Source organism: Montipora foliosa, chromosome 1 (assembly GCF_036669935.1).
Source record: "Montipora foliosa isolate CH-2021 chromosome 1, ASM3666993v2, whole genome shotgun sequence".
In the NCBI taxonomy this organism is placed as follows: Eukaryota; Metazoa; Cnidaria; class Anthozoa; order Scleractinia; family Acroporidae; genus Montipora; species Montipora foliosa.
In genome coordinates this window covers 33,420,860-33,438,359 of record NC_090869.1, presented here as the reverse complement: position 1 = coordinate 33,438,359, position 17,500 = coordinate 33,420,860, and the positions used below count along the sequence as shown (strand labels likewise).

Sequence of the window (17,500 nt, the reverse complement as noted above, 5' to 3'; positions counted from 1 at the left end):
TCTTCTCGAAGGCAACTGCCCATAGATATGTGGTCTTCGGTGATGCTGCAACGAGGAACGACTACCACGATCGGATGGCGTTTGATTTCGGTCACCCGTAGACAAAGCTCTCACAAATAATGGTCTTGCCGAAACCAGTTGGTAGCACAGCCATAACATACTTGCCCGATAGGAGAGCTTCGACCGCAAGTTTCTCCTCTGTTTCCCATTTGAGGGGATAAATGATCGAAATCTTTCGCAAAAGCCATATCGTGCTTATAATCGAAGCACAATCTCACAAGAGTAATATCTCGTCAAAAAAATCTGACAGCGGTGCATTGTCAACGGACCAATCCGAATTTCCCGTTACTGGTGCAACGGGAAATTCTGAACGCGTCGGTTACTGCAACTGGTGCAGTTCCTTCTTACACTTCTTTTCGCAAGCCTCCCTCGGTCGTTTTATTTGTTTGCGTGAGAAAACGCGACTGCCTCATCTAAGCGGGCCCCTCGACTGATATATGAAAGGACTGCTCGCAGTCTACTTGACTTACATCCCGATTTGCATCCGCACTTAGCAATCTCATCACAGCTTCCGCGGGTACGGGTGCAAGAGACATCAGCTTGGGTACCAGTTTGGAATGCAGTTTTGTCCAACCAATAGTTTTTGGAAGTGGGAGGGTGGGGTTTGGAACAAGGGCATGTTTCCATATCATCGCTTGGAAGTGTGCCCGTCTAATATGCCATAGTCCTACTTCACTCATCGGGGGAAGAGCTTCTGGTTACCGGCATCTAAGAAACAACGTTGTGCGCGCTTCATTGAAACTTTCGACATCGGTAACATATTCTGCAGATGAACTTCTCTGCGGACTCCCCTGTGGAATCATCCAAGTCTCCATTCCCTAGGTTTTCAAGTAGCAAAAGTCTTCTATGCCATGTCTTCTATGCCATTTTTTTAAGGGCTTGTTTCCATATCATCGCTTGGAAATGTGCTCAAGCTCTCAAGCTCACGAATCGACTGAATAGGAAGATGCTTGGGCTTCTTTGATGTCCCATTTCTCATCTACAGCTGTTTGCAGCTCATCTTGTCGATGGTGTGAAACTAAAAGGAACAGAACATCAGTGTCTTGACATGCGACGACAAGGAGTTCCGCATCTGAGTGTCATCATCATCATCTTTTCCTTTTCCCTCTGAGGGAAATAGGGCCTTGCATCTGAGTGTACACAATGAAAAAGATTCGGGTGTCCGGCTCTTCGTGTGGAAATGAATTGACATTTTTCATGATGAAAAAATTATTGTTGATTTGGGAAAGTGTTTTGATTCAAAACAAGCGGAAAACAGCGTAGCCTCGTTTCCATGCTAGACATTTGGGTCGTATTTTGAAAGCCGGATTTTTCGGTAAGAAGGCAACATCAAGCGTGCTTCAGCGCTTCATTTTCATCTAAAAAAGCCTTTTTATCAATTTTTCCTTGCGTTTGCCGACAGAAGTTTAAATAACAGGCTTACTAGAACTTTTTCCCAGTCAATTAACCCCATTTTACGACTAGCATTTTAAGCTTAACAGATAAGTTTTTGGCCTTTTTACAGCTATTGGTTATCCCCTTTGACACTCTATTTAAGGGATGACGTTTGTATCTACCGCATTGAATTTGTGCAGGGGATTGCATTCATGTCATGTCTTTCTCGCTTGCCTCACATCTCGCCGATAAAATCACACTTCTCCGGCATCAGTCACGCTCAAACTTCAGCGATGGCCACAAGGATAAATTTACTTCTCCGTGACCAAGCTTCAAAGTGCAGCGAATATCCTCTGCTGAGAAACAGCGATGAATATCCAAAATTTCAAAATCCTTCGAGGCTCGCTTACGACGAATTTGGACACAGTTGGTCAACCGTTTACTAATTTGCGCTCACCGTATCGAGGCTCAAGTGAACCGTTGACCAGCCGTGTCGAAATTCTTTGTAAGCTACAATAGTCTGAAATGTGAGACACCCATACAAAAATCCTTGGCACTTTGTACCCTCCGAGTCTGGGCTGCCTGTGGATACAACTCTTTCAACTCGACTACTCAGCCCAGTCCTTCTGGGTTATGGAAAGTTCAATATGGCGGCAAATGAAAATAAGATAAGGTATGAAGATCCTCGAGAACTAAATTCGGAAGAAGACTTACCAGAAGGATGGGAAGTGAGAACAATGGATGATGGAAGAATATATTATGTACAGTGAGTCTTTGATGTTTTAAATAATGTCAAAAAGACAAAATACCCGGGCTAAATTTTTTAAAAAGAACATACTATTAAAAACGTCGAACGTACAATAACCTATGAATTATGTACCAATAGTCTATTTACAAATGAAGCTTTAAAGCGTTCTGTCTTAAGCCTGTGATTTTTTTGAAGATCATTTTATGGAGTGCTCAGAGATTAGCAGACATTCCAACCCTCCCGATTTGATCTCCCGCTCTCGCTATAGGAGGTTTTCACGTGACGTCATCGTCAGCAAACAAAAGATCTCTTATTGGCTTCTTTTGTTCGCCCACCAGAAGTGGTGCATTTCTCTATTGTTATTGGTGTCCCTAGAGGTTGGTTGAAAACGCCCTATTTTTATCAGATTCTCCAGATTTAATTGTCAATTGAAACCACACCACCGTCCCCCTGGTCCCCCCATAATGGCGAATTCTGGCCAGAGGTTAGGAGTAGACTTCGATTGAGTTTATGGATTTTAAGCTTGTCTTCAATTTGTTAAGCTAAACTGAAAGATCACTTTTGTGTAGACTTTGTGTTCTATGTCAATGAACCTCTGTGGCCAGTCAGGGTACATGTACGTGCACTCATTCTTCACGATCCTTGCTACTTGCTTTAAATCCCAAAAGAGGGCTCATTTTCGTTAAAAACTTTGAAACACAAAAGAGAGAAAAGCTTGAAACAATAACCTAATGCTAAAACCAGCTAATAAAACAAAAAAAACTTTTAACAAGTTCTTACACTGAGGATAACTTCAAAACTGTGACAATTTTAAATTTCTTGCTTTCATGCCTCTACAAATCAGAAGCCAAGAATGGCTTTTCTTGGAATCTGATTCAAAAGTGGGTGCATGCAAGAGAATGTTTATTAGTGTTCAGGTATAACTCTTGGGATTCTTACTTGTGGTGATAGTACTTGAACTTTGATTGATTTTACAGTCATGCGATGCAAATTACTCAATGGGAACATCCAAAATCAGGAAAAAGATACAAAGTCTCAGGAGGTACATAACTTTTATTTTTTAAATCGACATTCATAATAGACCAGTTCACGCTCTTGAGTGCATCATGGGTAATCAAGGAAAGATGGAGAGAAATTTTGTAAGGAAGTTCAAAATGACAAAAAGGATTCATGATATACAATTTTCGGTTTTTTATTTTCCAAAACATAAGATATGCACTCAAAGGTGCAGGAGAATAAATTTGGAGAGAATGGCTATTATAGAAATTATTTTATTGAAAAGAGTTTCTGCCATACATTTCCTGTAATTCCAAGGCACCAAATTACAGAGAATGTACATGTATGGAGACAAAAAAGGCAATATTTAGGAATTCCAAAGAACGGATACCAAGTCTACATCATCTCAGTTGTGAACATGGACTTATTTGTTTGGGTTATGAAGGCGAAAGTCTATAAAGGAGGGTCATGTAAAGTATATTTTGCTTTGAATTTCCATACAAACCTTTGAATTTCCGGCCATGTTGCCCTGATTACCCATGATGCAATCAAGAGTGTGAACTCATCTATTATGTACATTACGACATTACAGTATAATCTTGGTAACATTCACAACTCACAGAACTGGAACCAGTATCAAAAAGTTACTACTACTCCCACATTGTCATTTCAGCCTTGTTTTTTACTATTAAGAAGTAAGAACTTAACCCATTGACTCCTAAACCGGTCATAACCAGCCAGGGAAAGAATCTTCATTAATACTGTTACAGTAGCAATATGTCATATTTTGCGATTATTAAGAGGTGATCACTACAGTACTTTAGTTTATCAAGGTCATCATGCACAATGATTCTATCTGACAGCAAGCAGTTCTACCTTAAATGAGTCGTTGCTCATGCCGCGCATTTTAATGAAGACCTGGAAAACAAAGACTGAAGACCAAAGACCCAGAAAATGAAGACCCCCAAGCATACCAAACAGCAAATAACATTAGCACATCATTTATGTTATTGGAAACAATTGATAACGTATCTCTTGTGAATTACGACAGGGTCTTCGTTTTCCACACATTCAGGCGGGTATATGGAAAACGAAGACCAAAACCGAAGACCCCCACAAAAAATACAATCATGAACGAAGGCTAGCTCAACACAACATCCCCGTTGTTTGCTGAGGTCAATGAGTCATTTCAGGCCAATTACCCCAGAATCTTCGTTTTCCACACATCGGCAGGCCCGTATGCAGAAAACAAGTCCAAAAAAAACGAAGACCCCCACAAAAAAGTACAATCAGGAACGGAGGCTAGCCAAACACAACATCCCTGCTTGCTGTGACCGACAAGGCATTTCAGGCCAATTATCACACCTCATATACATGTCCCGGGCAGAGAGTGGCTGTGCCTAGCATAATTATTACCAGGCACTACATTAATCAGTCACTGAAAAACTATGTCCCATTAACCCTTTGATACCCAAACCGGCCCAAACCGGCCATACTTTAATAGTATCTTACTGTCTGATGCCAGACAAATTTACTCGTCAATGGGGAACCCCCAGGAATCAATGGGTTAACTACATGAAAATTTTTTTGCATGGAATGACATAACACTGAATTTTTTTCAGTTGTCATATGGTTGACACTTTGAAATATATTTACTTTTTTATGGGGAGAATTTGTTGATTTGATAGCTTTTATCAGAAACACGTGAGCACTTCAAAATGTTTCAGGAAAGTTGTGACTAATCACACCGCCCGTTCTTGGGTGTGCAGAAAACGGAGACCTGGAAAACAAAGACAGAAGACCCGGATAAGGAAGATCCCTCTTGTGAATTATGCTTGGGTATTCGTTTTCCACACCCAGGTCGGTATGTGGAAAACTAAGACCCCCCACAACAATAATTATAAAAATGACGAACAGAGATAATCCAAACACAACATCCCTAGTGTTTTCTGTGGCTGACGAGTCATTTCAGGTGAATTACTGCATGGGTGTGGGAAAACAAAGACCCAGGCACCCTGCTGCAGTAATTCGCCTGAAATGACTCGTCGGCCACAGAAAACACTACCCAGGCCGTTATGTGGAAAACAAAGACCCCCTGCTGTAATTTGGCTTTCTACTTGAAACACAATGTTTCTTAAAACATTTCTACTTCACAGTTTTCAGATTTTCACAGTTAAGTAGTTGGACATTTGGTCATTGGTAATCCCATTGTTAAGAAGATGTTGTTTTGCAGTAGGTTCTTCAAATATTTGATTTACAACCATTTTTTGAATGATCTTTACTGTCAATAAATTTGGTTGTACAAGTTGCTCTCTTGAGGTGTCTTGAATTGTTTATATGAATGGAAATTGAATTTAGAGTCACGAAGATCAGTTAGTCTAAGAGTGATAATTCCTTTAACAAACTGAGAAGGGAAAACACCATATTAATTAATTTTAGCCTCTTTGAATTGAATGCAATTTATTATTTACAGTTTATCAGTATAATTATTACTGGACTGTCCACTAATTATTCAAATATTATAAAATGCACTATAGTTCTGATTTCTGGTGTGCTATTCATAGACTGAGATATTATTAATTTTATCAATTGAAAATCAAGCCTCAACATCCAAACAAACTTCAATCCAAACTACTTTTAGTATAGTCCAGTACTAACTTGCCAAATTTAAGATAATAATTTTTACAAACTTATAATATTATTACACAATACTTAAAGAAAGAAACAAGTAGTAAGGTGGAAGAAAACGTAAAAGAAACCTTGGGGCTCATGTGAAAGGAAGAAATCACTGACAAGAGAGGTTTTTTTCACTTTTATTAAAGTTAGTATTAGGAGGAGAGCTTTTTTTTTAATGTATTCAGTCATCGAGTGACAAAATTGTTACATGATCACAGTTCTAAACCTTTTTATATTCAGATCTTCCTCATGGCTGGCAAAAGCAACATGACAGCAAAGGGAATCTTTTCTTTTTTGAGTAAGTTGTATTTTAATAATTTTTACGGTTATTACCCTCGAGGGTGTGTTATTTTGGTCTTTTTTCAATTTATTTTTATGATTATAAATATCTGAATGTTCACTTATTGACGAAATGTTAAACCCATTCATCCCTGAACTGTCCCCATTGACAAGTAAAATTATTGTGTGGTTTTAGACAGTACAATCCATATGTCTCTCTCTCAGCACTGACAGGGTTAAATACAGTTAAGTCTTATTTAACATACTTAACGACAAGGAGCAATAATCTCTAGCGTTTTCTTGACGTTCTTTGGTGGCTTGTTATTTTTGTGTAGCATTGTAGTGGTCTAGCGATGTAGCATTCTAGCATTGTTCCTTGAGTTTAGGGGTAGGTTCTTGTCCACTATGTCACTTTTGCACAAACCTGTGCCATTACATGTGCCTACATTGTGTACATTGTTACTCGAAGCGTTGGTTGTCGGGTGTTCTTTTCAAGTAGCGTAGAGTTTTTCTTCTTTCCCCTCCCATCCTCCCTGTCCTGGTTTAGGGTCTGCCCCTGGGATTTCATTTTACTGGCCTCAGTCTCTGGCCTCAGTTTGACAGGTGCTATTGCGGGGGGCTTGGCACAGGGGGCTTGTGGCTGGGTTGTGGGTTGGTAGCCCAGTAGGTGTTCTTCTGCCTTGGGGTATGATTGCAGTTGCAGCCCCCTGCCCCTGGGCACCCAAACTCCACTTGCAAGGTGGGCGTTTTACCCTGTGGCGCCTGAACCGGCCAAAATAGACCAGATTTTAATAGTATTTTACTCTATCTAACGCCAGACGATTTTACTTGTCGTTAAACTCATCGCCAATGGACGAGCTTGGAGATGGTGCCTGCCAAAGTGGGCGGCGATTCCGGAGCGAGCAACGAGGCTTGAGCCACAGGGCATGAGCAGAGCACACAGGCCTCCATGGCAACTCTGCGAGCGGCCACCACCCACCAGGCACCGTCACACTGACCAAGTCAGTGGAGATACATGTACTTACCAACCCTATACTTACCGAATCCACCAATGAGGGAGGAAAGGGAAGGGGAAAAAAGCGGAACAACTGAACGCTTGCTGCTTGAAACAAACAGCACCTCACACAACAGAAACGACCAGCACGTGCGAATCGAGAAACCCCGTATGTCACCTCAATGCGCATGATTTCCTGACCACCGCTGACCAGCATTGGCTTGATTTTAACTTAGCCTAAATTACATTTAGCCACATCAAACCCCCACCAGTCGATGGGTTAATATTGGTTTTGTGCTGTATTTGTTGACAGTGCTGTTAACAGACGTACAACTTACGCTGACCCAAGACTAGCTCAAAGTTTCACCAGGGACAGAGACAACTTCAAGAGGCTGGACAGTTATTCAACTGCCACACATGTGTTAAGTGGAGAAGACCTTTCTGGGAGGGTTGCTGTGGTAACTGGATCAAATAGTGGGATAGGTTTGCTATAATAGTAATATTATTTTGTTTACATACTAAAAAGCTTGACTTTAAATTTAGAAATCTTTGCCAGTCAGTATTATATACAATGTTTCACGTACATTAAGCAACAGGTCTCCAAGTCAAAGACCCAACAAAAGCTGCAATAGATAGTAGATCGTACAAATTAGTCATTACAAGTACAGATGCAATGGTGTTAAATGTTAAATGTTGTGCTATATACATGTAGGTGACCCATTCTCTGCCCTTTAATTTCACCCACATTGAAGGTTCAAAGGTCCCCACCCAGTGACATCAACTCATGCATTACACAACCGGATGATAACATACAGAAGCATAAACCTTGTACATGTACACCTTACCACCTCCTCCAAAACTAATACGTGTATAACCAATATAATTGGTAGAAAGAAGGAAATTAGTACAAAATGGATAGTGCTGAAAACAATTATTTGTTTACAATTCAGTTAATTAATTTTAAAAAATTTGCATGACCAGGAAAATCATCGCTTGAAGATGAATAAGTAAAAATATTAAGAACTAATTTATGATCAAGTCAGAAAGTGAGCAAACCTAATTATCTAATTTTTAATTAAAGGAAGGTTCTTGTTTGGCAATTTCTGCATCATTGTTCTTGAACTTTTCAAGGATTGCATCAGAATGGTTTATTATATTAATTTTTATAATTTACAAGTCATTGCTACTTATATTTTATTTTGTTCATAGGTAAAAGTTGCATAATTTATGAAAATACTGCTTACTTATTCCATAATGTCTTCTTTTTAAAGGTTTTAGATTTTTTGATATTTTAGATAGCTTATCATTAGGTGAACAGCCACTTGTGGATTCTTTTGATTTAACCATTAATTTATTATTATTATTTTCATTCATTGCCACACCGATCACTGTTGTCATAGACAAGAAAAAGGTTCTCTATTAGCTTGTCATAATTTTTTTTATTTTTTTTATTTTCATTTTTTATTTGCCATGATTTGAAATCGTGTGTTTTTAAGTATCACCTGTTACCATAATTTATTTTTCCTAGGCTTTGAGACAGCCAAAGCTTTAGCTTTGCATGGGGCACACGTGATCTTGGCTTGCAGAGATATGAAGAAAGCAAATAAAGCAGCCACTATGATCAGAGCAGGACAGGTACACTGTCATTGTTATTCTTTCTTCTTTAGAACATTAAAGGCAAAAAACCATGAAAGCTGATATTAGCATAATACTGCATAAAATTATTAGGTATAATTACTCACAAATCATTTTCTAAAATGGCCGGGAGGCCTTAGTAAACATAGGGCTATGCAATAAATGAAACCATTTTGACTTGTCCAGCCTGAAATATGTGCAAGCCTCTAATATTGTTATAAATGCAAGTACGGTTGTTAGTTGGTCATCAATCAACCTGATGCCATGTTGGATTCGAGGTGCGGGAAGAGGGGATAGGGCAAGGGAAGACAGTGAGAAAAATGTGTAAATGTAGTGTTTGCCAAATACAATATCAATATAGCAGGCAATGACTTGGCAATTTCTGCATCATTGTTCTTGAACTTTTCAGTGATTGCATCAGAATGATTTATTATTATATTAATTTTTATCATTGCTACTTATATTTTATTTTGCTCATAGGTTAAAGTTGCATTATTTATGAAAATACTGCTTAATTATTCCATAATGTCTTCTTTTTAAAGGTTTTATTTGGTATTTTAGATAGCTTATCATATTAGGTGAACAGCCACTTGTGGATTCTTTTGATTTAACCATTAATTTTTCATTGTTATTTTCATTCATTGCCACACCGATCACTGTTCTCATAGACAAGAAAAAGGTTCTCTCAATGGGTGCCAAGCATCAACCAGTTGCCTAAGGTCACCCACAGTTTCACAACTTTCTTTTTCCCTTTTTTAACAACCCTCATCGTTCCAGCACCTTTCTTAGAATTCTTGCAGTACCCAGAAGTGTGGTCTTTTGTACTAGCTCCACAGGTGTACTGAATGCTATGCAACTGAGGAAGCTCTCCAGTCTCCTTGGGACGGTCCCCTATGCCCCCATAACCACTAACAATATCTTTACTGTAACCTTCCACATTTTCCCCACCTCTCTTGCCAGGTCTTGATATTTTTCCATCTTTTCTTCTTCTTTCATCAATGATTTGGCATGTCTTCTCTCTTATATTGACAACCACCAAATGTGGTCGCCTCGTTTTGACATGATGGTCAGTCTGGATGTTAGAGTCCAATATTAACTTGTAGTTTTCATTTTCCAGGACACTCTCAGGTACATGTTTGAACCCCTTGTCACCTCGCTGAAAGCCACATTTTCCTGTCAAGTCCCAATGCACTGCTCTTGCCACATTGTCATGCCTCTTCTTGGACTCAGCCTCGGCTACTTTGGCGCATCCACTCACAATGTGGGTATCGGTTTCATTTCCCCGGTGATGTGTTCTACACTTGGGATTATCTTGGGTCTTGGTCTCAAGCTGCAATGATCAGGGATTCTGTTTCCCTCATAAGTTCACCCCTTTTCAGCTGTGTCCATGCCGTTGCTTTCATTCTCTGTTTGTCCAAGGAATTGGCCATACAACACCTTCCAATTCTCATGCCATTCAGTCTTTCAGCTCTCCTTCGGTCTTTAAAGCCCTTGGCTGCTTGGATTAGGTTTTCATCACTTCCTATAAGATGACCTCTCAGTGAGATCAAGGCAATGGTCAACACAATCTTCCACAGGCATCAGTGCTTGCCCCCCTCAGATCTTAGCACATACAAATGGGCTACAGTGTTATTTTTATTTTTTATATTAGTTATGACCCGAGAAGAACTCTAAAAGTTTGCACTGGGTTTACTCCGAAAACCACCGGTCTGTGGAATGAATCAGAATTACTGAGTCACTGCCCCTCCCACTTTTGCTTGTAAATAGTTCAAATTCTTGGAAAGTGTTGTGTTTGACTCAATGTTTCAAGCCAGGAAACCTTTCTTGCACTCTCAAGTAACAGCGAGTCCATGGTTGCACTTGCCACATCTTTGCTGGACAAGAACAATTTTATTCATTTTCCCCTGGCACTTGTGATTTTGAAAACATATCTCTCCATTGTTGTGGTTGTTCCGGTACAACTTGACAGCGAAAGCTGGCTACTGCTCACATGGTGGGAATGGAATTTCATCAAAATGTTTGAATGAAGTGGGCAGGGCTGTCACTTCATAATTCGGGCCCATTCCACAGATCGGAGATTTTCATAGTAAATTAATTTTTTTTATTCTTCATTCTTAGTAGACTCCTGAACCTTATGTTGAAACAATTTTGTTGGACTTGGCCTCCTTTGCAAGCATTAGAGGTTTTGCAGAAGAATTTAGACAGAGAAAACTGTGAGTCTATCCATGTTAACTATGACAACAAGTCTGGTGAAAGTTAATAATATTTACACACAGTCAGTGCTTACATTTCCCTTGAAAAATCTCTTTGCCAATAGAGCACATTTTAAAATTTTAACCATGTTCTGTAGGTACATTTTTTGACAATTTTTACTGTCCGGGTACTCCGGTTTTCCTCCGTCATCAAACTCTACTCACAAATAACCACATCTAGCTGTGGTGCTGTGCTCTGACATCAAACATGGACTGTATTAATAGCGGCAGCCAGAGGCACCTTTGTATGCTTTCAGCCCAATATCGTGAGCTGTGCCCTTTCGCAATTCAGTCCTCAATACTGCAAGTAAGGGGTGATTAGCACTGCCAATTATTATTATTATTATTAATATTATTATTATTATTATTATTATTATTATTATTATTATTATTATTATCATCATCTTGTCTTTTTAATTACATGTTTCACATGCTAAAACTCTGACAAGTCAAATTAATGTGAATTGACTTTCTGGAGGCTTTAACCCTAGGACCCAAAAGTGATTGGGAACAGCCTAAGGTTGTCTTTTTATGAATTCCCCTTCCTCAGTGTATGTAGTTGTGTTTTGGCAAAAGTATCCAAACCCCTGAGAATACCCCATCAGGATTTTGCCCTAGCTGGGTAATGCCATCGTATGACGATCAACGATATCCCCTGAGTGATGTCCCAGAGTCCAAACCCTATAGAAGCGAGGGGTTTCGATAAAATCTGAGGCTGCCAGCTGTTGTCATTGTCAAAATGATTTTTAACCTTGGGTTCTTCATTTTATGGAAAAAAGTAACCGACGTCTCTGAGTGAAGCAGCCAAAGCTTTTTGTTGGCTGTTGGTACTTATTAAAACCTGATAAAGTGAGTAAATAATGCTAATCCTGTCTTTTTGTGCTTTCTCTCACAAAGCCCCCTTCATGTCTTGATTTGCAATGCAGCAGTATTTGGCATGGCTTGGAAAAAGACAAGTGATGGAGTTGAAAGTACCTTTGGCGTCAATCATCTTGGTCATTTTTATTTGGTTAAGTTATTACAGGATGTTCTTTGCTCCTCTGCTCCAGCAAGAGTGGTTGTTCTGTCTTCTGAATCTCACAGGTAAGTGTAGCAAAGCATTGAAGGAAGGGCTTCAGGATAATCAACCAGTGTATGTGACATGTTTTTGAGTGTTCATGCTGTGTTTCTGTTGATGACAGCAAACTTCCCCATGGATTTGCCGATAATTATGACTGAAATAAGCTTAAATTAATTATTATTATTATTATTATTATTATTATTACTATTATTATTGCTCTACTGCAAAAGTTTTGCCCTGTTTACTCCTTGAAATGTGGTGGAAATTAGTATCGGTGATCACATGGTGGCAAGTGAAATTAGGATAATTTCATGCATGTTTTGTCCAAAATCAAATTATTTCCAGAGTGTTTGACCAAGGAAAATTATTTGATTTTGGACAAAATGCAAGTAAAATTATTCCCCAATTTGACGAGCATACCATTTGATTAGCTATTAATACCATGGGTGACAAATTATGTTGAACTTCATAGTCCTGATGCAGGTTTTTTCAAACTTGGACGCCATTTTGGCACTGTAGGAAAAATTGCCTTGGCAGCATTGTAATTTCACATGTGAAATAATGTATTATAAATTAACACTGAAATTTTGCGCCAAAATTAAGGAGTACTTTGTGTCATAAGAGCCTTGTAATACATTTGGCAGACAGTTACCTACTATATCTTCAATTTGACATAGCCATTCAGAATTTGTTTTGTTAAGACTTAATTGCCATAATTTCTAATCAACAATTCTCAAGTTCTTTCAGTGCAAGTACATTATTTTCACAAGTCATCCTTGTTTTCACTTCAAATTTTTCGGTATTCATGATCGTAATTCAAGTGTTTGACTGTGTTGTTCTTTTTTGTTAGATTTCCTGCTTTGAGCTATTCCAAAAAGTTGTCTCTATCAGATGTTCCACTTTCGAAAGATAAATACTGGTCTGTTGTTGCTTATAACCAATCCAAACTTTGCAATCTGCTGTTCTCTATGGAGCTCAATCGTCGTTTAAAACCAAAGGGAGTAACATGCAATGCTGTCCACCCAGGAAACCTGATCTACACATCTTTGTCAAAGACATCTTGGCTCTATTGGCTTTTGTTTGTAATGGCAAAACCCTTTGCAAAAACACCAGTAAGTCAAGATTATTTTTATTTGCATGAATTATTAGAAGACAATGAACTGCAGCTGAGGATTATTGCTTTGTTAAAAAAAATTACCAAAGTGTTAGTATTAATTAATGTTTTAATACTGTAACAATATAGTTTGACATTTTTAAAATTTTAAAAAAATGTAAAAAACTATTAAAACTAGTGAGCAGCACTCTGTGAACTGTATCTGTAAAACTTGTTTATTCTCTGACACGTTTCGTCTAGCTAACGTAGACTTCTTCAGGGAGTTTTACAATAATACATTATAAACACCATAACTGATGGCTACAAAAATGACGGCCACCAACATTAATTAAGGTTTGACCAGATTTTTGAAAGGGGACGGTTTTAGCTAAAACCGTGGCCCCACAACATTGTTTCTCACGCCTTAATTGCCCTAATATTTTACAGCTGTGCCTGTTCCCTTTCGAAAATCTGAAAATCACTGTGTGTTATTCTCATAATAGCTTATACATGTAGCAACAAAAATTAATAATTTACATTACCTCAACCTTCTCTCAATTTTACTGTACACAAACAATGTACTGAACGTGTAAACATTCTAATCATTGACAACTCAACACAAAGAAAAAAAAAAGGAATAGTTTTATTAATCATTCGCTGTACAATTTTCTATTTACCTAAACCTTTTGTTTGTTTATCTTCATTTCAATGCCTGCTAATACAAAGTAATGGATGAACGAACATGTGCAATGATAATAAATATTAGCAGTTTACATTATTCTTGTCAGTGTCATCTGAGAACAGTGCAGTTACCGGTAATTAGGCAGCCAGCCAAAGTAACAAAGCATGTTTTTTTTTATATCCTGCCAACAGCCAGCATCTTTTGACAAACTATCAGTATTATTATTCTTACTAACCTCTTTGCCTCCAAAGGGTTCCCCACGCAAAATCCCATGTTGAACAAAGTAACAGTATAAGTGGGTGGTTGAAAGGTTACAATCATTGACCTGCTCCCCCACTCCCCCCCCCCCCCATCCCTCCCCAACACGAAACATTCATACCATAATTACATGTATATACCGGTACATGCAATTCCAGGGCAATATTGTTAAGTGATAAGATGTACCCATAAGCCATGCTTGGTATTGAATACTTTGGCTCCACCTCTGTGTTACTACGACTGAAAAAAAAATTTTTTTTCTTTGGATTTCAAAACTGCCGGTATGTTAACAAAATTAAGTGACCCCAAGTTTTAAGTTCTGATTTGAAAAAGACACCTGTTTATTTTAACTGGAATTTTGTAATTTATTGGTCCGCCATTACTAACTCAAGAATCTTGAGAGAGCTGGGTCAAGGAGAAAATGATTTCAAAGACTCAATAGTTTAAGAATGCAATGCGTGTACAGGGCTGAAAATATGCAGTTCGGGAGATTCAGGCTTTCAGATCTTGAACTCGTGTTTTGCATATATAATAAGTTGCATTTACATCTGAAATTTTAAGCTAGTGAGTAAATGATGTTGCTTTTCCCTAGATCCAACCGTCTGAGGTCCAATCGGTCAGTTTTGAACGTGAGTAATGGCGGGCTGTGAAATATAAAACTTACACTCAAAAATTAATAAACAGCCTTTGCATAAAAATCAAAGCTCAAAATTTTGCCAGTCAGGTGTTAAGTGAACACACTTTCAAAATCTGAAAAAAGAAATGATTTTTTGATCATAGTAGCACTTTAAACTACAAAAAAATAATTCTCAACATGATCTCTTTATGGTGGATACTATTTACAACATCAATTTTCAATTTCCAGGCACAAGGAGCAGCCACTGTAGTGTATTGCGCTACTTCAAAAGAACTTAATAGAGTTGGAGGACATTACTTTAACAACTGCAGTGTCTGTGACCCATCAGAGGAAGCCAGGAATACAGACACAGCCGCTCAACTTTGGCAGTTGAGTGAACAGCTTGTCAGACAGATCACAAATAATCAAGAACCATTTAAAAGTTAACCTTGGAACTTTTATGACGTCATTACCCAGTGCCGACATACATACATACATTGATCTATTCCTCAGCCTGAACCGCGTTCAAAGAAGACGACTGAAGAGCTGGCTTTCGTAGAATTAGGAAAATGTCTTTATCGTGGCATATCATCTAATTTATTCAGATTTGACTTTTTGTGTAATATTGCGAATCGTTACCCAATTGGCAAAACGTTCTCTAGATCTGATTTTTGTTTTTTCAAGTAGCAACAAAAAGTGTGCTAATATACAATGTAGTAGTTGACGTGCTACCAGCCAGTTTTGCATCTCAGAAGACCATTAGGGGTTAATAAAATCCTTTGTGTCAAATGAATTTACATATTAACATACATGTAATACTGCAGGACGACCCTTCACTAAGATCTTCCTCTCTTCCTGTATAACAGCCCCTTTACTATATCATGCAAACACATATCTTTAACCTTCACAAACAAGATAGTTTTTTGTGATTAAGTTTATTTAACTTCAGCTAAAAGCTCAAAATACAGTAAACTAGTAAGTCTTTACTAATCAAAAGAGAACTAAACACATGTAAATGTAGTGTTGAAAAGACAAAAATAATAGCCCATCTAATGTAAATGAAAGCCTAGTCATTGTTAAATTTCATATTGATGGGTTGATTGGGATGGGTCCATTTGAAACTGTTTGAAGTGAGTTCGAAGTGAGTCTTGGTGCTCAACTATTGTAAGGGAGAGCTGGTCGGAGTTTTTTTCTGTCCTTGTGTGGGCCCATTTCCATCAGTAGGGCTAACGCTCACATGGTTCATATGGGATTGAAATCTAGCACTTCACATTACACTCTATTCAGTTAACTCTGTTTAAAATATAAGTGCTACACGGCCAACGTTTGTATAAACGTAACCTTTCCTTGTAATTGTAAGGGAAATGAGTTTGATTTGCATAAGAATATGCAACTCATTTACATTTGAATGGTTGTTCACCAGGACTCGTTTCGAAACTGAGACATGCAGCAACTCGGAAATGGACTATTAATTTTCTGCAATCCCACACATCACTTGGCCGAATCCACCTCAGTCCATTAATTTTGGTGACATGTACATTAATTGAGTTGCCAGACTCTGAGTTTTTTCTTCTTTTTTGAATGTTCACAAACTTTTATAATTTTTATAATCAAAGGAAATACACCATACTCTATACAAGGTGTTCTATGCAAAACGAATTTTTCTTTCCTTTGATAATCGTAACATAAGCAGGGTTGTTTTTATTAACAGATTTTAATAAATTTACGATGAACCATTTACTTTTTCTTTGTCATCAGACACTTTGCATTTCTCTTTAATATCCTCTACTTTTAAAGATTCTTTCTTTTCCCAAAGTTCCACCAGAAGAGGATCAAGTTTGTCAGCAAGAACCATCTCCTCGATTTCATTGTGACTGAACGTTTTGTATTTCTCGTCATCTTCCTGTTTGATCAGTTTCCAGATTTCATTTGCTTTTTCTCGTTCTTCTTTGGTTAAATAAATTTTGCCAACACCCAATGTCGCCTGTTCAACAGAGTATACACTGACACAACGCTGCAATAAACGTCAAAAGCATTGCCCTGTCAGTTTCCTAGAGTTGCACCATTAATAATAATAATAATAATAATAATAATAATAATAATAATAATAATATTTATACCGGGTAACCATTTCAGTTACACAACTGGTACCAATATGGGTCCTGTGAAACTGATAATAACTATAAATAATACAAACATCTGTAATAGAAAATAGAAATAAGAAATATGCACTAACATTTTCGATTTAAAATCATTGCACCTTTTTAGTAAAACCCACGTTTTGAAATTTCTTGATTTTATCAACAAAAAGGTTTCGTCTGGATCTAGTGTTATAAGAATGAATGTCGCAATGCTTGGTATTAAAGTCAGGAGCAAGGCCCTTAAGACAGTTATTAATCAGTTCCTTAGTGTGCTTGACTCTTCTTTCGGAGAGCGGCTTCCATCCTTAGGCTTCTTTCTCAATGATGGCATCACTGGTCAAATCCTTTGAGTCTTTAAGGACAATTCGGCCACCTCTTTTTTTGCAAACGTTCAATTTTCTTCTGGTTCTCGTTGCTACAACCATGCCAGGTGATGTCACAGTACCCCAGTAACGGTACGATCATCAATTTATAAAGACGATTTGCAGATGCGGTTGTTAAAAGGGGTCCGAATTCCTAGCTTCCTGGATACCTTGGTAGTTACATAATTAATTAATATGCTCATTAAATGTAAGATGGTTATCAAGCAGAACACCGAGATACTTGAATACTTAAGTTTGAAAAAGGTGATGGGAG

At 38.0% G+C, this 17,500-nt stretch overlaps 2 protein-coding genes across 4 annotated transcripts in view; one reads left to right on the top strand and one right to left on the bottom strand.

Annotated features, from left to right (window-relative positions):
* The first annotated feature begins 2,068 nt into the window (after nt 1-2,068).
* Nucleotides 2,069-15,496, top strand: LOC137997073 (WW domain-containing oxidoreductase-like). 3 transcript variants are annotated; one of them, XM_068842824.1, is made up of 9 exons: nt 2,069-2,200; nt 3,160-3,224; nt 6,095-6,152; nt 7,441-7,610; nt 8,656-8,762; nt 10,884-10,975; nt 11,912-12,097; nt 12,925-13,186; nt 14,973-15,496. In XM_068842824.1, the coding sequence occupies exons 1-9, from the start codon at nt 2,082-2,084 to the stop codon at nt 15,168-15,170; spliced, it is 1,257 nt and encodes a 418-aa protein (XP_068698925.1). In that variant the 5' UTR covers nt 2,069-2,081; the 3' UTR covers nt 15,171-15,496. The 3 variants fall into 3 exon arrangements, with proteins under 3 accessions (XP_068698925.1, XP_068698944.1, XP_068698935.1); XM_068842834.1 differs by having other exon boundaries at nt 2,071-2,195; XM_068842843.1 differs by lacking the exon at nt 3,160-3,224 and having other exon boundaries at nt 2,070-2,200.
* A 143-nt stretch (nt 15,497-15,639) lies between these two features.
* Nucleotides 15,640-17,500, bottom strand: part of LOC137997086 (uncharacterized) — a 13,188-nt gene continuing 11,327 nt past the window's right edge. The window contains exon 5 of the mRNA XM_068842856.1: nt 15,640-16,737. Coding sequence (XP_068698957.1) covers nt 16,447-16,737 — 291 coding nt within the window. The 3' untranslated portion in view covers nt 15,640-16,446. The remainder of the gene's footprint in view (nt 16,738-17,500) is intronic.

Excerpts from the sequence above, each read along its gene's own strand:
- LOC137997073 (XM_068842824.1), top strand. The coding sequence starts at position 2,082 with ATGGCGGCAAATGAAAATAAGATAAGGTATGAAGATCCTCGAGAACTA. Across the intron at positions 3,225-6,094 it reads AAGATACAAAGTCTCAGGAG|ATCTTCCTCATGGCTGGCAA; the intron begins GTACATAACTTT and ends TTTTATATTCAG. Across the intron at positions 7,611-8,655 it reads TGGATCAAATAGTGGGATAG|GCTTTGAGACAGCCAAAGCT; the intron begins GTTTGCTATAAT and ends TATTTTTCCTAG.